Genomic DNA, 23565 nt, shown 5'->3' on the forward strand with positions numbered 1-23565 from the left:
GACTGTTCAGTGGTGTTGTATGCCCAAAGAACGCCTGGTAGTTCCTCCGCCCAAAGCCCTTTTGCTTCATCCAGTTTCTTCTTTAAACCTTTCAGGATAACCTTGTTAGCCGATTCAGCCTGCCCATTGGTTTGTGGATGTTCTACAGAGGCGAATCGCATCTCGATTCCCATTTCTGTACAAAATTCCCGGGTAACACTACTTGTGAATTGTGTTCCATTATCCATTACTAACGCCCTGGGGACCCCAAATCTACAAACAATCCTTCGCCACAAGAAGCTCCTGACCTTGGCAGCCGTGATAGTTGCCACCGCCTCGGCTTCTATCCATTTAGTGAAGTAATCAACCGCCACGATGATAAACTTCATTTGTGCCTTCGCTACTGGGAATGGTCCCAAAATGTCTACCCCCCACATAGCAAATGGTCAAGGCGCCATCATGGTTGTTAACTCTTCTGGCGGAGCCTTGTGCAAGTCAGAGAAGACTTGGCATTTTTCACATTTCTTAACATACTCAAGACAGTCCTTCTTCATTGTCGGCCAATAAAATCCAGCTCTCACGATTTTCACCGCCAAGGATTTCCCGCCTATATGGCTTGAACAAACACCTTCATGGACTTCCGCCATTATTCCATGGGCGTTCTTGGTGTCAACGCATTTGAGCATAGGGGACATAATTCCCCGCCGATACAACTCACCATCCACCACTGTGTAAAAACTGGCTTCCCTTCGTTTCGCTCTTGTGTTCACATCGTCATCCTTTGGAGGGTTTTCTAGGAAGATTTTGATTGACTCCATCCAAGAAGGCTCGCCTTCAATTACTGACTTGACTGCTTTCAACTTTATTTCTACCAAATCAATGCTCGGGCGAGGCAGGGTTTCCTGAATGACTGTTTGGTAATTGCCCAATCTCCCTGTGCTCGCCAATTTTGCTAACACATCTGCCCTCTCATTTTGGCCCCTCGGGACATGTTCTATCTTAATTTCTTTGACCTCCATCATCAATCTGTGTACCACTTCCAAGTATTTGGAAAGTTGCGGATCATTTACTTGGTACTCGCCTTTCACCTGTTTAACCACTAACTGCGAATCTCCCTTGATAAATAACTTTTGGACCCCCAGCTCAATGGCTAGCCTTAAGCCGGCAATCAAAGCCTCATACTCAGATTGATTGTTGCTCGCCTTGAACTCGAACTTTAGAGACTGTTCAATGATCATTTTGTCTGGACTTTCAATTGTTATCCCAGCCCCACTTCCAGTCTTATTAGAGGATCCATCCACAGATAGGACCCATTCTCCTCGAGTCTTCTCGCCTTCCGTGGGTGTTAATTCCGCCACGAAGTCGATCAAACTTTGAACTGTGACTTGGCCCCTTGGCTCATATTGTATGTCATATTCTGACAATTCCACTGACCAGCTAACCAATCGCCCTGACAAATCGGGCTTCTGAAGTACTTGTCTTAAGGGGACATCAGTTTTAACTTTAACTTGGAAACTTTGGAAATAAGGCCTAAGGCGCCTCGCAGTTTTCAAAATCGCCAATGCAGCCTTTTCAATTTTTTGGTACCGCAACTCTGCCCCCTGTAAAGTATGGCTCACGAAATATATAACTTTCTGCTTTTTTCCCTCTTCCTGGAGCAACACTGTACTCATCGCCTTGTCAGTAACTGCTAGATAGAGCACTAATGGAAAGCCTGGTGTTGGCTTGGAAAGTACTGGCAATGTGGCCAATGATTCCTTTAATTTGGTAAAAGCTTGTTCGCATTCCTCTGTCCAAAGATTTTATCCATGAGCCGTTGGTACGTAGCTCCTGCATTCTTCAATCCAAAAGGCATTGTCTTGTAACAGTAATTCGCCTGATTGGTCATAAATGTTGTACTCTCTTCATCCGATGGATGCATCATGATTTGATTGTAGTCCGAATAAGCATTCATGAGACTTAAAAGTTCATTCCCCGACGCTCCATCCACAAGCTTATCGACATTGGGAAGTGGATATGAATCTTTAGGACACACTTTGTTCAAGCTTGTGTAGTCCGTGCACATTCGCCACTTCCCATTGGATTTTTTGACCATCACAACATTGGCGAGCCATGTCGGGTACTGCACCTCACGGATGAAGCGAGCCTTGATTAGTTTCTCTGTCTCTAATTGTACTGCCTTATTCTTTTCATCACTCATTCTCCGCCTTGGCTGGATGACTGGGGTCGCCCCTGGTCGAATAGCCAATTTGTGAGTGATCACATTGGGGTCAATCCCTGGTACATCATTGATGGTCCATGCAAAGAGATCCGAATTATCACCCAGCAGCGTGATCAACCTTTCCTCTTGTTCCTTTGTCAAACTGCTGCCAATCTTTAAAACTTTATCCTTAATTTGCACTTGCTTGGTTTCTTCCAGAGGTTGTGGGCGGAAATCATCAGCATCGTCTCTTGGATCCAAACTGAATCCCTCTTGCGGAAAGATTTCTGTGATTCTGTGACTTTCTTTGGCGGCCTTACGCCCATAAAGCGCCACACTTCTTAAATAACATTCTCTTGCTGCATTTTGGTCCACATGTAATACCCCAACCTTTCCATTGCAGGCTGGATATTTAACAGTCAAATGAGCTGTTGAAACGACCGCACATAGCTTGTTGAGGGTGTCTCGTCCCAAGAGTACATTGTAGTTGGCTCTGCACGCCAGGACTAAGTACTTCACTTGAAATTTCTTTACAAACTCTCCTTCGCCAAAAGCAGTTGGTATTTCCACATATCCTCGAACAGTGACACGGTCCCCTGTAAACCCTACCAAGGTTCCTTTATACGGCCTCAAGTCTGACTCTTTTAGCCCCAGGCGATCAAAGGCATCACCATAAATGATATCCGCCGAAGACCCCTGGTCTAAAAATACTTTCTTCGTGACATAATTGTTAACCCTGATTGTTACCACAATTGGGTCGTTGTCATGGGGAATCACGTGCGCAAAATCCTGAGGAGTGAATATGATAGGGGAGTGATTCACCCAACACTCGCTTTTGCTTGCCTCATGTACTGAGTGTACTGCCGCCACATAGCGCTTTCTAGCCTTACTTGAAATTGCACCCCCGCCAAATCCTCCTGCAATAGATGAAAATTCCCCAACAGGATCGCCCAACTCTTCCACTATCTCCTTGCCTTTGCCTTTGTCTCCTTGGGTGATCCTAGCGACTTCTGGCGTTGTTGTGTCTTTAACGAAGTTTGCCAGATGACCAGCCTTAATCAATCGATCAATTTCCCGCCTCAAATTCCAACAATTATCCGTCGTATGCCCCAACGCTTTGTGGTACTCGCACCACCTATTGGTATCTACATTAGCTGGCGGTCGCCGCGGGGGTGGCGGGTACTGCACAACATTCGTTTGCCCAACGGCCCTTAAAATGGTGCTTAAGGGCGCATTTAACTTTGTAAGTGGAACTGGAGCTGGCGCAGTACCATGCTGACCAGTTGTGGCTGCAGCGGGACCTTGAGAATTACGGTGCCATGTATTTTGAAATCCTGGTTTGGAGTTTTGATATGGTCCCGGTCTTGGTACACGGGGGGTTTGTGCTACCCTGGTTTCCTTCCCTGCCTTAGGTTTATCCTGCGAAACCCCGCCGGAATGGGCTTGCTTGCGTCCTTCCTCTCTTTCTTGTTTTTTCTGATCATCCTGCTCAATTAATATGAATTCCTGAACACGAGCACGAAGGACCATCATGTCTTTTGCTGGTCGCCTCGTCAAGTCCCGATTCAAGTCACCCGCCCGAAGACCATTTTTGAAAGACGCAAGGCAAACATCCGGATTGCCCTCCTCCAGTTGAACCGCCATTTTACTAAATCGCGCCATGTAGTTCTTGAGCTTCTCCCCTGGCTGTTGATGTATGCTGATAAGATCAAACATGGTTGCCTTGGTAGTTTTATTGGCGGAGAATTGAGTTAAGAACTTTGTGGACAAATCAGTAAAATTGTCAATGGAGAAGGGCGGTTGACGGATGAACCATTGCATCGCCATCCCCTTGAATGTTGATGGTAACAACCTACACTTCACCTCATCTGTTGCTCCTCCAATAACCATTTTCGTGTTAAAATAACGCAAGTGTTCCATGGGGTCTGAGTCGCCTGAAAAGGCGTCCAACGCCATCGTTTGCAGATGTTTTGGTATGCCCACCCGTGTGATGGCGGGAACAAAAGGCTGGAATTCAACAACGTCTTCGGCCTCGAGCCGTTGTTCTTGCTTATAGTCTTGTCGCTGAGTTAAGTACTGCACCTGGGCTTGCAACTGCTCGTTCTGGCTTTGTACTTTTTGCAAAGTGTCCAACATTTGTTGCAAGGCCGCCGGAGTGATTCCCGTCACCACCTCTGGCGCTTTTCTCGGAACGCTGGTTTTGAGGTCGTCTAGATTTACATACTCAGGCGGCGCTGATCGTCGCCTGACTCCTGGATCTGATCTAGCTATCAGATCTGAAGGTCTTCCTGGAGCTGCATTCACCAACGAGACCGGTGACTGCGCCACCGAGTGAACCCCCGCTGAAGAAGCCTCCTGCTCCGGCTCTTGAGGTACTTCGCGGTTGTTGTACCGTCCACCGCCGCGGCCGCCGTGACGACCACCCCTCCGGCGATGATCGCGGCGGCCCACACCACACGAACGAGTTTCCATGGATCTTAAAACGCACCCTCTATGTCAAGTAGTAGATCGAAGTAAGACCCACAGACGGCGCCAATGTTCCGTACTAGGGAGTTCTGACGTCGGAAACTGACAGAAAGTAAACCCTAGCAGAGTACTAAAAATATCACAAAAGGAATATTCTCATTAAATGTTTGAAAGGTACTTTTTACAAGGGGTTGACCTCTCCTTTTATAGAGGGAATGATCATAACATGGACTGTCACTGTACTTGGGCCTGACAACCGGGGCCCAAGCCTCTATACATATAAGACAAAACTAAAGGAATCTTCCAGCTGGCGCGTGGACCCATCCAGAAGACGGGCGGGCTTCGACGTTGTTCCATAATCCCGCCATGGCTGCTTTCGTTCATCTAAATGCTTGATTTGGGCGGGAATAAGGGATACTTATATCCCGCCCAGTCCAATATATATATATAGGGGATGTATCTTATGAGAAAGATGATCTTATGTGAGAAAATGAGAATAAATCACGACTGTTAGATCTAATCATGAATGGTATGGATTAAATCAAATTAATGGTCATGTGATCATTTAAAAAAGTCATGTGACTTTTTAAAAAAGTCACATGACTTTTTTAAATGATCACATGACCATTAATTTGATTTAATCCATACCATTCATGATTAGATCTAACGGTCGTGATTTATTCTCATTTTCTCATGTAACATCACATTTCTCATAAGATACATCCTCTATATATATATATATATATATATATATATATATATATATATACTATGGTTATTGGTGATGAATACTGATGAAGGATGATTGTAGTTTCTTTCTGGTATTTGTTTACGTTCATAATTAAGATCTGACTTTTTGATTGTGATGGGGGATGAGAACTGATTTGACCACTTTGCAGTGGCAGTAAATTGCTCTGCGATTTGAATCCAAGAAAACGTCTCATTAGTTTGTCTGCTACAACTCCCTATTTCTACCTATCAATCAATTCTAATTTTAAATACTTGTACATTATATGCGCCTACCATCTATTTATTTTCATGCCATTTATTTACATTAATCACTTAATATATTTTTCAATTATTCTTACTCATACTAATCAAGTGTGGTTGAATCTCTGAAAAAAAGGATTCAACCGTGTCATGAAGCATGGTTTGAATATACAAGGTAGGAATTAAAGAGGTCTTGTAATAGAACCTCGAGAGGAAAGCCTGTAGGGATTCATTGTCATCTTTCCTATTGCGAGCTAAGGAATGTGAAGTTCTTGAAAGGTCTCTATAAGTCTTGTAATAGAACCTCGAGAGGAAAGCCTGTAGGGATTCATTGTCCTCTTTCCTATTGCGAGCTAAGGAATGTGAAGTTCTTGAATGGTCTTTATTGTTGATCCAATCTGTGGACGATCTGTATGAAGAGATCCCCACCAGCATGTAACAAACGCAGGTACCAAGGCGACTTTCCTCAATGTTTGGAGAAGATTATGTACATGATTTCCTGTGAAGCTCCAAGACACCACAATCGTGCTTTGTGACAGGTCCATGACCATGCTGCTACAAATCAACACGGTATGTGCACTTAAACTCGCTAGTTATCTTCGTACATTCGAGTTCACGTAGACATTTTTGTGATGAATTGAGTGTTCAGATTGGATTTTTGGATGTTATGAACATCATATTAAATTTTTTAGCTTGTTCCAATGATTAAAAAATTTGATAAAGTCGTTTTACAACGAGTGAAAGCGCTGTCAGCTTGCATAATGTGTTGAATACTTATTTTCTTATTTTTTTCACATTTTTTTCCATATTGGATATTTATCATGAAATATGTGAGTCATATAAAAATAATGTAACAAAGAACACAATTTATAGAAAATAAAAGGAAAACACTACAAAACAGACATTCATCATTAGAGTTTAGAATCCTCATATGGACATGAGTAGACTCGAATTGCTCTAAATCGACCCGCCACATTCCTTGTCGAACTCTTCAAGAAATATAAGGCATCAAACGAAAGGAACCATTTTACGTTTTTAATATATATTACGATTAAATAGATTTCATTAAACTGAAGCAAAAGATGGTACATCATCAGACAAAAGCAGAATCAGATTAATTAACAAGAGAATCCTTAATCCACACTTGCTGCTTTGAAATAAAAGACTTCCTAGCTAAAAAATCAGCAACGAAATTGTCGTGTCGCTTAACATGAACAAAATCAGCAACTAGATGCGAGGCAAAGGCAATCTTGAACCGTGGTAGACAAGTAGGACGAGCTTTCTAACTTTGCCTTCCAAGCTTTATGGTATGGAGCATTAGATAATCGTTTTCCATTAGGATATGTCTAAAACCAAGGCCATTGGCTAAACAGAGCGTCCACCGAAAGCAAAGACATTCAACAAGCAAAGGAGATGTGGCTTCTCGGGAGAAGTTTGTGACAGCTGCAATCACTTGACCCAGCTCATGCCTTGCATTTAATCCAAAACTTGCGCATTTAAAAGAAGCATCATAATTTATTCTAATTGTACCAACCATTTGTTAGAATATAATATAAAACCATTAATGTGGCCCTTACCCAACAGCTTAAGCTTTTGGGATAAAGTGGTTATTTGACATGGTATCAGAGTCTCTATGACCGAGAGGTCTAGAGTTCGATCCTTGCTCCCCTCACTTTCTAATTAAAAAGTGGAATTTAATTAAGCACATGGTAGGTGGGCCTGTGCAATTATCCACACTTCAAGCCCAAAGAGCTCTTGCGTGAGGGGGCGTGTTAGAATATAATATAAAACCATTAATGTGGCCCTTAGCCAACAGCTTAAGCTTTTGGGATAAAGTGGATATTTGACACCATTGTTTGCATCTACCGACCTTTATCCTCATCGACAACAACCTTAGGGAGAATCGACTCCAAGCAGAATAGCAACTCCTGCCCCATCCAATGACAATTCAGGTTGCAACTGCAGCATGTTGGCGTAACCGCGTAAGCCTCTGCAATAACTAGGTTCACTGACAATAAGGCATTCTTGCCTATTCCAAATTTCCCGACAAGTGCAAAGATAACATTCATTACCTCATCTTTATCTGTTTCCAACCAAGTAGAAGATCCAATCATGGAACAACCCAGTAGCACGCGAAATTGTGATGCTGAGGGGACTAGAAAACTAAACCATATGCGATAAGGGAGCAAGCTAGAAGGAGGTGTGAAATGGCTTCAGATTCCTCTTAACATGATATTATAGTAGAAACTTAAATATTTTCAAGAAGAATCTTTTTTATTTTTTACTTTTTTATTTTTTTATTAAAGGGGTTATTAACTTATTATTTAGAACCGTTGAGAAGGTACACCGACAAAAATTTAAATAATTTTTAATTTTAGTTATTTTAAATTTAGTTTCCACGTGGCAAACAACCATTAAATATCTAGTACACAACACTAAGGCTTTTTTTTTTGTCAAATACAACATTAAGGCTTAAGCATTAAGAATCTCTAGAATGGGTTATTGCCTTATTGTACAAGAAATTATTCACCGGGCCAAATAAAAAGGTTTATAGCCCGCAACATTTTAAAAATAAATAATACAATTATAAAGCCCAGTTTTGAATGACTTACTTTTTTGGTGGATAGAAAAAATTGACTCTGCATACCTCAGTTTTTTAATAAAGAAGATATATTTACCTCAACTCTTGTGTTGTACTTAAAAAAAACTCTTGGTTAGAAATATGTTAGCAACACTTATTTTAACACACTTTTTTGAAAACTCTCATTGAATAATTGAATTTCTGGTGGAGTTCATTGAAAATATAGGTTTCATTTCCAATTAAGTGAAATCCACTCAATTTCCAACCACGAAGTGGTGGTAGTGCTCACTATCCATATTTTGGATGATTAATTATTCCTTATATTGCTATCTGCAGTTTCCTCACTTTTTGTATGTTTTGGGGTAAACTTGCGGGGCTGGAGCAGTACCATGTTCTATTGTTAGATAGTCTTATTGTTGAGTTGTATGGGCTTTTAATTTGTCTACCTTTTGGGCTTTTGCCTCTTCATTTAGTGCACCTTTGACCCAAAAAAACTCCTAAGAAAAGTTAAAGAATAACAATCTAATGTTAATCTATCAGTTGTAAAAAGAGCTATCATTGATTCACATTGCCACTTGATTTGCATTTTTACTTTCTATTCATCTCTTTCTTCTTTCTCAATCATATCGCTAATTATATTTCTTACTTTCTCTCTCATTATTTTTAGGCTTAAAAGCATTTCATACCCCTGATGTATGATGATTGTGCAAAAGTCGTCCGTACTCTTTTTTCGTCTACATTTATACCCTTCATGTTTCTAAAAAGTGCACCGAATGCCTCTCTGTCACTCTGACGTTAAAAAATGGGTCACGTCAGCGTCCTACGTGGTATGACATGTCATTAAATAAAAAAGAGAACTTGGAAAAATGGGGTCGGGGATTCGAACCCAAAACCTTGAACTAACAAAACACACACTTTACCAGCTGAGCTACACAACCAATTTGTTATATCATGACCAAAATTTTATTTATATCATACTCATTCATCATCATCTTCATTGTCTCATCATTTTCTTCATCATCTTCATCCCCAACTACATTAAAACCCATATTTTTCCATCTCCAGAGTGAAGGAAGGGCATTCGGTGCACTTTTTAGAAACATGAAGGGTACAAACGTAGACGAAAAAAAAGTAGGGGCGACTTTTGCACAATCATGATACATCAAGGGCATGAAATGCTTTTAAGCCCTTTTTTTTATATAACTGTTTCCTCTCTCAGCTCCATTTTCACTTTTATATAGTGTAAATCAAACTCTTAATTATTATAGGAAAAAGGTTTGCACATTAAGGGGAAAATTAAATTTTGGCGTAGAGGAGATGTCACGAAAGTCATGAATTGCGTGAGGGAAGTCAATTGGCCCTCCAAATATTCACATCTGTGGCATCTCCTATGTGTTTAACACTGCCCTCTTATCTAGAAATCCAAACTTTGAAAATGCTACACCACACATAGCTAGACGTTACCAATGTGATCCTCTAAAATGAAAACCCGGTTAAAATACACTGCTTTAAAAGCCTTACTCACAAGCAAATCCAAGCTTTGATAAAACCTTCAACAATTCTTGGCATTCTTGGCAAGTAAAGCTTGGTTAAAAGTAGTAGAGCTAGATGCCTACTTCTCCAAGCTGAGCCAATTAATTAACCTTCATCTCCACATCGCCATGCACTCTAAAACACTATATGTTTGCATGGTATTAATTTTTCTATATAGGATCTCAGAAATTGTAGTTAAATTGGATCAACCTCGCTGATTACATAGTTGGTATTTTACGTAGCGCATTAATTCAATAAATATATAGAACTGCTGTACCATTGAATTTGTACACATGTACCATTGAATTTGTACACATACAATTACGAGCTTATTAATTTTAATGGTTCGGTGAGAGAAAGTAGGCGGAAAAATATTCTAATGTTTCAAATTTTGTTTCAGAGAAAACAAGGAGAAGGTGTGTTTGTGAATGATTTATATTCTATCCAAGAACATAGAGATAAAGTACGGTATCCATAGTAAAATGATCGTGATGTGAGAATTTATAGAGAGTTTAGAGCGTAACCGCTTAGAGAGATAAAGTAACTGAATTTCAAGCTTTTATTTCTCAAATGAGTTAAAAGTCCTTTACAATTAGTAACCGTTCCCTATTTATAGATTTGAGGGTTGGGTTTGACGCCCCTAATCTCTCTTAATGGCCAGTTGGGCCTCCCGGGAAAAGGCTCAATTTCCTGGCGTGCACGTCGCCCCGGGCTGGCGCGCCTGGGCGAGGGACCCTAGGATCTCGCCTAGTCCAAATTATTTTTCAAATTTTTGCTCAAAGAATATATTACAATATACATACTAGTTGTCTGTTTCTGTTTCTGTGTCAAATTGAGCTTAGTAAGAATATGCAAATAATCACACACATGGCTGCACATGAACAAGAAGCCCTTGTTGCTCAATTTGACCCCTTTTTAATTGGATACCTTGCATATCGATAAAATTGCAAAAGAATTTGCAGTTTGATGATAGTCAAACACTTTTCTGACATTCAAATCAATGACTTAACTTCTGACATTTTCCCCCATTGTATTAGGGTGATTGGTCTATGGTTTACAACAATCTTGTTCTACTGTTCACATGGACGCATGTGATATTGGTTTGACACACAAACGGTCGAATAGATAATGTAGAATTATCAAGAATAGAATCATCTGGTTCTGCATATTTATTGACTGACGTTACAAAAAGACAGTGGAGACTTATTTAAATAGAATAAGACAAGAAAATAACAATCTAAAATTTACACTTTTTATCTATCCTAGAACTTCAAATGGTGTAGAATCCATTTTTGAGTGGGATGACAATCATGACATCAAATAAGAAAATACTTGTGAAATCATCTCTACCCTAAAAGATGATTCATTGCCATTGCCATTATCTTAGATTAAGGCTATATCTAATTCTAGGGAAAAAACAATTTTAGAGATGATGATTAATCTACTATTTATAAGGAATTATTTAACCATATCATCAATATGAGACATTTTTAATACTGATGAATGTACATATTAGTGAATTACCTATATGTTTTCCTAAGTTGTGAGCAAGATGTAACTCTGGTCAAGTGTAGTGGTGCAGGTGGTGAATGTGACCAAGAGCATAGTGTGAACCCACAACGATGTACCTACAAAAGGTATTTTGACACTTAAGTGAGCTCACGATAAAAAAGTATTAATTTAGAAGAGCAATAAATGAGCAAAATGAATAATGCGTAGCTTACCATGTAATCAAACTTATGTATACATACTTGTCAAAATGATCAATGGTAAAAGTGATTTATTGTTTGCCCGTCTGTCATGTGGGTGACATTAAAGTGTTGATCTTTGGTCACACGAACTTGATCACATTAATCTAACAACTTAACATTTTATATGTTAAGCCAGTTGGTTAGAAGAGTACTGTATTAAAATTATGCATTTGATCGTCCTGATCGATAAGTTTGACGATCACTGTTCGTGTAGTTATTTGGGCCAACCAAAATGATAGTGAATTAAGTGGTCATTTGGATCGACCGAAACACTATTAAAAGTGGCTTGCCAATTAGGGTTAAACATCATATTAGTCCCTGTCTTTGAGTCGCCGTCTGATCTAGGTCCCTCGCCGGAAAAATTATTGTAAATGGTCCTCGTCTTTAAAATTTTTTTAGAGCGAATCCTCACCGGAGGCCGGAGCTCCGGCGAGTGCTTAAATGGCATGCTGACCGGGATTAAAATGCTTACGTGGATTATAAAAATAAATTAAAAATTAAAATAAATTACACATTAGAAAATTAATTAAAAAAATACAAAGCCTCATCATCCTTCATCATCAAATCAGCGTAAATCAAAAAAAAAATAACCTTCATCATTCTTCATCATCTTATCATATTCATTCTTATTATTCTCAAACCAGAATAATCATTTTTATCTTTTCATTATCCTTTTTTTTTTCTTCAACAGTATTTCAAACCCTCCTAGAAAATTCCTAGATTCTACATCAAACTCAGATCACCCTTACGCACTGCAACCCCATCTCATTCTTTAAACCCATATTCTTATAAAAAACCAGATTGTCCAGGGGAAGAAGAAATGGAGAAAGGAAACCAAAAATCATAAACCAGATCTAGGAAATCCATCACCCATAACCCCTAAGAACCATAATCTCTCAGATCTGCTGCTACCTTCCCTGGGCTTGAGATGGTTGTGGAGAAAGAAGTTGGTCCTTTGCCTCTCTTTTGTGTTATCTGGTCACCAAAGTGGCGATGGGTATGGTGGGTGGGGGTTCGAGTTCTGGGTTACGGTGGGTGGGGGTTATGGGTTTCGTGAGTGATGGGGGTTGCGATGGGTGTGGGTAAAGATTATGGGTTCATGGAGTTACGGTGGATGGAGATTGTGGGTTGCAGTCGCTGGGAGATGAAGATGACGATGTGGGGGTTGCAAATTGTCAAGTGAATACAAGTCATTCAAGGTCCTGGATTTCAATGCTCCTCCAAATAGAAAAAGAATTTACCATCATAAAGAGCTGCAACGTGATTGAATCTTGGAGAAGAAATTTTCTGGGAGATGAATTTTTTGGGGAAGAAGAATGACATGAGGTAGCAGAGATGCAGAAGATGAACCCTACTTTAATTGAGAATTGGGGTTAATTTGGGTTTGTTAATTAGATTAGGATTAATTAATTTTTTGAACGTAGGATTAGTTAATTAATTTTGGTCAATTTTGGTCATTAATATGAGATGGAATTTATTTTTAGTTTTTAATTTATTTTAATAATCCAAGTAAGCATTTTAATCCCGGTCAGCATGCCATTTAAGCACTCGCCGGAGCTCCGGCCTCCGGCGAGGATTCACTCCAAAAAAAATTTAAATACGAGGACTATTTACAATAATTTTTCCGACGAAGGACCTAGATCAGACGACGACTTAAAGACAGAGACTAATATGATGCTTAACCCTGCCAATTATGTGAATAATGAAATTGCAGAAAGATATTTGTCTAAATTTATTGTGTTTTATACAACCTTACTAATTTCAAACAAAAAAATAACACAGAATCTTCTCTAGTTGTGAATGTAGATTAGAGTCTACTATGATCACATACCCAAAGTTGTACATGTTCGGAAACCTTTTTGTGATTGTCCCTTCAACATGTTTTTCATTATTCAGCAGGACTAGCTGTTGGCAGGGGATTTTTAATTATCAGTTTCTGAGAGTAACCATTGCTATAACCATCGCTTTTTCTATCATTGTTATCTATTTAGTCTGATTCTCTGTTTAAAGAATGGATACATCATACAAGACAAAACTAAATGAATAAAGAAAGACTGTATTAAACCGGCATGCAAATTTGACTAATGTTCAAAAAGACAATATAATGGGACAAATTAAAATGCACTAATTATAAATTACCGAACTAATATATATAAGCTTGAATACCATAAATCAAGTAAGAACCACATGATTCCAGATTCTTCTCGGATTATCAATTTTTCATATGAAAACATTTTGTTGCTCTTGCAGCTGCATGCATTTTATAAGAAGTTTGACTGGTCAATCGTCTAATGGAAAAACAATCTGACAAAGATTACAGTAGTTTAGAATAATTTAGTGAAATAGTCGGTGTTCCCCATTTCACAACAAAGATTTTTGCATGTATGTAACTCCTATAGCTAGCTCCTCTTCTTACATGGCCCATGGATGGTTAAATTAAGATGTCTTTCGGTAACATGCTGGAATCTCATCAAATCTTTTTTATTTATCTTCATTAATACTAGCAAATGTTTGCGAACATATCTTGTAATCAAGCTGATTTTAGTACATTAGTCTTTCAAATAGAGCTTTATAATTGGTTCCCCTTAAAAAACAGTTTTGTTTCATCTGGCACTAAATTGGAGCACTTTCTCCATTCCAATGTAAGTAAATTTGAATGATTTTCTTTTATCATTATCAAACCTGTAATATCATTGACAAATGCTAAATAGCAGTAAAACAATGCAGGTTGAGTTTGTTAGATATATGTATGATAGTAGTATTAGAATCACTTTTGCATATGTTGGTGAAGAGCATAAATTCAGCCCTTGGATTTATGGTACAAGGTAAGGTGAAATGAAATAAGAAAGGGGATTTTAATTGTGTTCCTGTAAAATTTGAGTTTTTTAAACAATTATAAATTTATAAAAGATTTTCGCAATCGTTTGGTGCAGCGGATATAAAAGATAAGATAGTAAACGATGCAGGCACAATAATATATCTTGGTTCACTCACAAATGATGGGGTCACATCCAGTCCTTGGCTTAACCAAGCTTTTCACTATCAAGTTTCAAGGACTTCTCCTACAACAAGTATTCGACGGAACTTCTCCCACAACAAGTATTAGACATGACTTCTCCCAATCAAGTATTGTTCAGGACTTCTCCTAAGACCTTTTTTCAAGATCGTTTGGCTCTACAAGGTTCTCTTCTCACAAGAGGGATAGTATAAATTTCTTAGCACGGGAACTACAAAGTATTGAAAAAGATTTGACTCTGTGAAGTACTTTGTGTTCTTGATCTAGAGACGACGTGGGGACTTTTCTTTCTTGTTTGCTTGAAGAAGATTTTAACTCAGATAATAATTCAAGCTCAGTTTCTTGCTTCTGAAAATCTTAAAGTCCTCCTTTTATACTTCAAGTGCTTATAGGGTTTGCTGAGAGCCGTTGGAGCGTGTAGAGCATCTTGAGTTCTAGCTGTTAGATCAAACGATCGTTTCTTCAAGTGCATTGAATGCCTTTTACCCTTTCACTGTGACTTGTTTGTAAAAAGTGTATCTTGCCAGTTGGTTGGTAGCACTTCGAGCCTTGTATCATTCCTTTTGTGAGAGAAAGATGAAACTGATTTTGACAACGTTGTACTTGTTTCCTTGATCAATGTGCTTTGTAGAGTATCACGTGATTCCTTTGCACTTGATTTTCTCTTCAAGAATGTCAGAGAGATTTCAAATCGAATGTGTCACTCTTTCTCTAGACATTACTTCCATTGGTCATCTTTAGAGATAGACGATGAAAATCTTCATGAGTGTGGTCTTTTCTTCTGTCAGACGATCAAATGACTTGGACTATTCTTACATAATTTGTCCTGAAGCCTTGACTGTTCTTGTGTAGACAACCTTGAATGTTATAATTACCCCAAAAATTATATATTGTCCTCTACAATTAACTTCCAATTTAACTTACCGAGAAGAGAAATATTCTCTAGCTTGGAATCCTTAATGTTGATCCCTCATAACGCCTTAGGAGAAGTAAGGAGTTTCCTACTAATCAGGTGTAAACCACAAGAGAATTGATCTTTAAACCATACATAGGTTCTAATAGCGCAGTCAATTTCACCACAAACATTCTTGGGAAGTCAGAAAATCTGAATTGGATAAACTCGAATTTAAGAGAGCTTTGATTTCACTAAACACACACGACCCGCCTTATTAAGGAGTTTTGCCTTCTAAGAAGTCAAACGATGTTGGTTAGCGATTCCATGGAAGAACTGAAGGTAGCTTTAGTAGCCCTCCTTTGGATAAGAGAAAATCCCAAATACTTATGAACTCCATGGACAAAAGGATTACCTCTAATATTTTGAAATCACCCCTCAACTATTTATGGATACTTTTAGAACAAAAGGCATCAAACTTCTGAAAAATAATACTCAAACCATAGGACATGCAAAAATCGTATAAGTGAGTTTTCCTTTAAATATATTGAAAATAATTTAAAATATGTTAATCATTTCTTTCAATTTATTTCTATAAATTTGTCTTATAAACTTATTGTAAATGACTTTATTCAAATAAGTGTTTATTACATGAATTCTCAAATGCTAGACACTTATTCAATAACTACTAATTAATTAAGTTATATACTAAAATGCATTCTAAAATAAAAAAAATAGAATTGTGCAATTATTAAATTTTCAAATAAAATTACATAATTAACTTCCCCAATAAGAAATAATAAAAGTCCCAAAATTATGTCATAGAGATACATGAGGAAATAACAAAAAGTACAAGAGTCTCTAGCTAGAGTCGCAAATGTAGCTATTATATAGATTGATGACTACACATAATGTTCGGTCTCCATTGGCAGATGACAAGGGGAATTACTCATCTTGCTCTTTTTTCAAACTAGATTGTTGTTATTTGAATTTTGAAGTGATAAAAGGGAATGTAGACAAGGGAGATCGTAGCATTTTAGGACCCATGAATTTGATTTGATTGATGACAAGTTCTATCAGATATTGGCAATGTTTCCTTGTATGTTTGTCGCGTTGGGTTATAATATCTTCTAACACTTTTATAAAGATCCTGTAATTTGACAAATTCTTCTCAAAAGCCCTTCGAGTAACCAAAGCTAATCGAATAAACGAATATAACATTTCTATATTATTAACACTACAAGAAAGTATAGCGCCGGCCAAAAGCTATAGGCTACACGCAAATGATCAATTAGTATTGGTTTAGCGCTCCGGTAGGGACCGACTTGAATTTGTTTGAATATCAGTTTTCTTTTTAACAATCACAGAATGTCTTTTGATTCTATTTAGGACATGCATCTTTCTCGTATTTTTTTATGGATTTGCAATTGGTGGAAGGATTGTCCTTTCTAAGCTTATGACTTCGCTCAGTTCTATGAGGAAATCCGTGTTAATCATCACAATCCCTATGTTCGGTCAGTTGAATGGATAGCACCTGAATTTGGAATTCTGAAATTTAATGTTGATGGATCGTCAAGAGGCAATCCAGGTATTAGTGGTGCTGGTGGTGTGGTTCGAAATCACAATGGGGAATTTGTGGGAGTATTCTTTGAAGCTCTGGGAAACAGATGGACATATGAAGCGGAGGTCATCGCCATCTTGAAGGCTCTCCAGTTCAGTAAGCAACATTCTCTCAATCATCTTGTGATAGATCGAATCCGATTCCTCTGTTGCGGTAGGGTGGGTCAACAATAAAGCTAATAGACCTTAGAAGCTAAGAAGTGAGCTGAATCTAATTGACATTTTAGCGAGTGATATTGATTGTATCGGTATTGTCTTTATCTATAGAGAGGCTAATTCCATTGCTGACTACCTAGCTAAAACTGGTTGTGATAGACTATCTCCTTTATCTGTGTTTTTTGGTTTGGGTTTGGGCTCTATCTGACATATGCTGCTGATGTTGTGCAGCTTTTCGTTTGCTATTTTTTGCTTAATATGTAAGCACCTACTTGAGAGGGTTGGTCTCAAGGTTATTATTATCAATATATATCTCTTCATCTTTCGAAAAAAAATTGTCGTAAAATTGATAGCACGTCAAACAACTAATTACAATAAAAACTTATTTCAATTTTTATGACGGTAAAACTTATTTCATTAAGTAAGAGTTATATGAATTATTTTATATTATTACTTATAACAATGTTGATATGATCAATTGTGGACGCTAATGTAACACAACACAATTACTAGTTAAGACTGACATTCCACCGATACTAAACAAACAAAGAACATCAAAATTTGGCGTCAAGGAAATCGATCAATGCCGATTCTTGAATCGACCGGGGCACAAAAATAGAGTGATCCCTAATAATAAAGTTGAATCTTTTACAATAAATAAGGAGCATATTGTAAATATCTACGTAAAATGCATAAAAATTGTACTGAATGTTAGTTAATTTGTACATAATGAGCATATCATAATTAATATCTACTAAATGTTAGTTAAAAATTATGGTAGTGTAAACAACTTGTTAACATGGCGCACTATAGAACTGTCCACAAGATAGAGTGACATGACGGTAAGTCTGTAACTATTTCAAAATGTGAGAATAAATTTGATCGAAACCTAATTGGACGACTGAAATCACAATCAATTTGAGTATATGGACTAAAAAATCAATTACATTTAATTTTTTTATTTGTGAAAAGAAAGAAATTATTAAAATTTAATAGGTTTTATAAAAAGGCCCGTATAACTAGAGAGAATTTAGTACGTTTTAATTAGTCTATTATTTAGTTGTAAATTAAAAAGATTTATTTTAGAAGCCTAATCTGACATATCAAAGTGAAACTCTTTTATTCTTAAATGGATTCCCCAAAAATCACCTAAGTAGAACAATAGAAAAGAAAGTGCATGAACAAACAACACCATTAATACAGAATGCCGACAGTACAGTTAAAGAAATTAAATTCTCATACAAAGCATGCTTGAACAACTTGATAACATCAAAATCAGCTGGAAGATTCCCTTTTCTGAAAGCAACACCACCAGGAACTTTTTCTTCCTCAAAATACCAGCAACAGCTAGCTTGTGAATCATGATAATGATATTCACCAACACCACCACGATAACCTTCCTTTGAACCTGCCACCTCCCAGAACAATGACATGACTACGTACCAAAGTAGCATCCAGACAATCACTCAATGAATTCCTCACTTGAGCAATGGGTTTCCATTCAAATCACTATCCTCCAAATCCAAAACAAACCACACCGTGAATTGAAGCCCCTAGAAGCTGAGTCTAGCTATGTGAATGCAGTTGCGTTTAATTGATAGGAAGAGTTTTGTCGTCACTAATAATCATAGCCGGCGCAAACAGGATAGTAGTTGCTAATTAATCCTGTTAGAATGTTTAGAAGTTAGTTTTGTTCTGTTAGCTGGTTAGTTATATACAGTTCTTAGTTTCACTTCCTAAGATCATTGATTACAGAATTAAAACAAAAACAAAAACAAAAACTCTTCTCCAATAACAAGACATTGATAACTGAATTACGGGCAACATTGTTCTTTAGGGTCACAGCTAATTTCTTGCAACTTGCAATTAGTTTTTCTTTAGTTCTTCAGCTTCTTCATCAGTTGCATCAAAAGTTAATCCCAAAGATTCCCAACTCCCAAATTTGTTTTGCTTGTAATTCAACACTTCAAATTTTAGTAGTTACTCCTTATGTGATTTGTTTGGAGATTTCTTTAGATAAAATTTAGGTTAAATCGGCATAGAGTGGACTAATGATATTTAAAATATATAAAAATTTTAATTCATTTATTTTATATGTCAGTTGTTCACCTATAACTAAAGTGATTTAACCAAATTTACCTCATCGTTATTTATCATCGCTGACCAAGTTTTTTTTGCCTCAAAATGCAAAAATTTAGAGTGTTTTTCTTTTTTATATTCTACTATTTTCGTAGAACATAGATGACATTTATGTTGTAGTTGAGACTAAATTTTGCACCAATTCATATAAATATTTAAAATGTATTTTATACAATCAAAGATATTACAATATTATCATATATTAATTAAGTACAGGTGAAAAAACAACATAATCCCATAAAACGGGTCAACCCACCCTATCCTGAATTTAAGAAGTGAGTTAAATAATGTATGTCACACTGTATTATAGCGGACTAACAAGTTGGCCCGCAGTAAAATAAAATAAATTGTGGTTTATTACTCATAAAACGAGTTGGCGGGTTAATCTACCAAAATTAGAGTGGGTTGTCCTCCTAAACTAGCTTAGAAATATAGAAAAAGCTTTTTAAAAACAATTATTAATGATCTAAAATATATTAAATACTATAAAAAAATCAACTCGACACGTCATCAACACACTTCTTAATGGGTTAGAAAACATGTCAAAACAGCTAGGTGGGTTGAAAAACCGAATCTACCCTACTTTAGTGGGTTGGCCCATTGCGTATTATCAAAACACACTTCTTAATGTTGTGTTATTGGGCTATTGGCTAATAAAGTGTAGTATAATTAGTAAATAGTTAAACTTCTTAAACATCTCGTTAGACTCCTAAGTCATTGACTCTGTATATTTACCCGTTTAATTACATAGATTTGAGTTTCCATTTATATTTTGACACGCAATGAACATCTTTCAATTGGGAACTTGGTTACTGCTTTGTTTGAAAGGGAAATGTCATCTGGTTCGAAAGCAAATGCAAGTATCGAACAGGAAGTTCCAGGGAATGCAATAATATTACCCGTTGCAGCCAAGACAATTTTCCGCAACCATTTGATCATCAAGGCACGAGCAACACGATATATAAAAGGCCATAGCATAGGTCCACCTGTTTGTGGCACATGACCTTATAGCCCTGATTAAAGTACCCACCAGGTGGGAAGTTTTTCAGGCAAGTTGTCCTCCGATGAAGACCTATGAATGCTTTATAATATGTAGACCTCTCACACTAGAGTCCTTCGGACTTCAAGGATAGATAAATAATTAAATACACATGTCCATTTAGTTACCTTTGTTGAAATTCAACATTTTAGTAAAATATGAGAGAAACAATGATTAAACTCAAAATAAGTTAAATATGTGTCATCCATATCCATAGTATATATATTTAGGAAAAGATCTCAGCACAGTCATCACATACGTGACATCATCTGATTGGTTAATATCATGAAAAATCCTACATGGCACTCAATCCTTCATTCCTCTTATCCTACACCTTTTTTCTTATCCTTCACTCATCTCTCCTTAATCCCATTTATTCAAAACGCGTTTTCCCCTCTCTCATAAGCGTAACATCCTCACTGTTTCAACCTTCAACTTCATCTCTTCCAGAATTTCCTCACCGTCTTTGATTTTCATATTCAAAAGCCCTTGAATCCGAAATCAACAATGGCAATCGACCTTCAATCGTATCTCTCATGGCCACTTCCAATTCATGAGTCCTTCGATCGCATCTCTCATGGCCCCTTCCAATCGCATCTTGAAGCCTCAATCCATCTCTTCCAGTCTCGACTCAGGTACTTTTTTTTTTCTTTCTCCAATTCTTCCTGTCTTGATTTTGGGTTGTACCTGCTTCTGGTGGCCTTAACTGGTTTAGGGATTCAATTTCCAGAGTCAGAGAGACATCGGAGGAGGAGATGCCACTCAAGGTCAAATGGAGCGGCAAGGATTACACGGTGCGAGTCTGCGGCGACGACACCATTGTCGAACTCAAGCGTCGAATCTGCGAGTTAACCAACGTTTTACCCATTCGCCAGAAGTTCTTATACCCTAAACTCGGTTCCAAGCTCAACAACCACTCTCTCAACTCTCTCTCAATTCCTAAGTTCACCATGATCGGGTTCGCACTTCGCTCTACCTTCCTTTTCTTTCTTCGTTTGTTAGGGTTTCATATTCAAATAATCACTAAACAAAATTGACATCTATTGATTTAATTTCATTTGATTTGCATTGCAGGACTACTGAAGAAGATTTTTTAATTGTTGATCCAGTGGAGGCCCCTGAGATTATTGATGATCTTGAGCTTCCTCAAGAAGAAGCTATTGACATCAAAGACATGGAGGTCAACAAGCACAAGTTGATCAAGCGCAATAATCAGTTCAAGGTACGTTTTTTTTGTTCTCCAAATCTTCATGAATTAAGTTTGGGTTTTTGTTGTTCATAACTTCTGGTGGCTTTTGTTCGCATCTTGATTTCTTCGTTTCTGGGTTCCTTTTTTCATTGTGTTGAATCACTTGCAATTACTCTAAGTTTGAATTTTTTGAGTCTATGAATTGATTAGTTTTTGGTATGTGTCAGGTATCTGTCTCTCTCTCTCTCTCTCATGTAAAATCTGTCCAGTTCCTTTTACCTTTTTTTTCTGTGAAATATCAGCATCAACATAAAACAGAGAGGCATGTTTGTACCAACATAGCCTCTCTGGTCATACTTTGTTTCTTTGTACAGGTTCTAATCTGTGCAGTTCCTTTTACCTTTTTTTCTGTGAAATCTGAACAATTCCTTTTACCATTAAACAACCACTAAGGTGTATTTTCTTCTGTAAATAATATTTACAATGCGGGCATCTGTGCCTGTGTTCAGTGCTTTGAAGGAGGTTTGATCTTTCCAAAGTGAAATATGACGTGTCTGATGGAAGTTGGATCAAGCTTCAGAACCCAAGTAGCAAGAAGGTTTAATCATTGATTCCCTCTTTGGTTTTGGCTTGCAGTTGTAGGGCTTGAGACTCGATGGTGTCACCGTGAACTTCTGAAGCAGTTGAAACTGCTTCCATTTTCAGGTACTATTTTCATTTTCATTGTCTAATTTTCTTAATCCTTCTGTGCCGCCAACATGGTATGCACAGCTACTGAAAACCTTAATCTTGGGCTGCAAGCCAATCTGGTCTATTGATAATTATTAATGAAATCCGAAAAAAATAAAATAGGAAACAACTTATATGAACATTAGAGATTTTTAAAAATAGGAAATTATTCACCTTTAATTTCTCCCCTCATCAAGCTTCAAATTAGAGAAAATTATTCTCTCAAAGATATTTATATTCAAAATGAAACTCTCGCCCCTTTATTCCTCACTTAGTAATTATTGTTTTTGAATTCAAATTTGTGCTTGACCTTAAATTACTCTCTCTATCAAGCCTTAAATTAGTGAATTTATTATTTAGAAACCACCAATATTGTAACAATCTCATATCCATTACACTCTATTCAAATTTAAATTTTAAATAAAAAGGTAATTACTTGACTGATGTACTGCATTACCCATTGTGGTTTCCTTTTATTCCTGATGTTTCATTCTCTTGTCGTATTCCATTGTAAATCGTGACTGTAGATAGTTTCTAAGCACTTCATTCCCTTCTTTTGTCGATCATCATGAGTACTTGAGTGGTGTCTTTAATTCTAGCTCTCAAATCAATACTTTTTGTTGATCAGTTTATTTTCCTTCTTCATAAATTTTGTTTGAAATAACAGGATGCTAGGAGGGAATTTTGTTAGAAAAAATTGCTTTGCCTTGATTATAAAATAAGGAGTTCATTTTAATTCAGTAGAGAATAATTCTCCAGAGTTCATTTTAATTGTTTTTTATGAAAGGGTCATGTTGCTAGGATGATTTTGCTGTGGGAAGGACTTGAGGGATGGCATCATTTGGAGTGGTTTATAGTGTCATTGGCCAACAAGCTCTTTCACTGTCATGTATAATTTATATGACTAGATCCTTTGCATCATTATTTTCAGTTTTTGGTGTATTAGCTTAGACCACTCCATCAGTAAGGAATTAATGTATTGAAACTTTTGCTTATGGGAGTCTTATTTTGGTTTCACTCGGAACGAAAATGCTATTTGATATTGATATTTATGTAGTTAAAAATATGAGGTAGATTTGATCTTGATGCTTTCCACCCTGCTCTACTTCCCTTTCTATTTTTCCACCCTTTGTTCTTGATTATTTTTATCCTATACAGAAATTATGTTGTTCAATTCACTTGGTGGTCAAATGGTCCTAAAGTTAGCACATTAAGAAGGTTTACATTCAAAGTGGATTGAATGCAAATCCCTTGGTAATTGAGAGAAATGAGATCGACATTCAAG

At 37.3% G+C, this 23565-nt stretch overlaps 1 protein-coding gene across 2 annotated transcripts; it reads left to right on the forward strand.

The window, feature by feature from the left end:
- The first annotated feature begins 20789 nt into the window (after positions 1–20789).
- LOC130724177 (ubiquitin-like domain-containing CTD phosphatase) lies at positions 20790–23565 on the forward strand. 2 transcript variants are annotated; one of them, XM_057575351.1, is made up of 5 exons: positions 20790–20997; positions 21093–21320; positions 21437–21584; positions 22061–22256; positions 23439–23565. In XM_057575351.1, exons 1-4 carry the CDS (start codon positions 20870–20872, stop codon positions 22091–22093), a joined length of 537 nt encoding a protein of 178 aa, XP_057431334.1. In that variant the 5' UTR covers positions 20790–20869; the 3' UTR covers positions 22094–22256; positions 23439–23565. The 2 variants fall into 2 exon arrangements, with proteins under 2 accessions (XP_057431334.1, XP_057431335.1); XM_057575352.1 differs by having other exon boundaries at positions 22188–22256.

The sequence above is a fragment of the Lotus japonicus genome, chromosome 6 (assembly GCF_012489685.1).
Source record: "Lotus japonicus ecotype B-129 chromosome 6, LjGifu_v1.2".
Lineage (NCBI taxonomy): Eukaryota > Viridiplantae > Streptophyta > Magnoliopsida > Fabales > Fabaceae > Lotus > Lotus japonicus.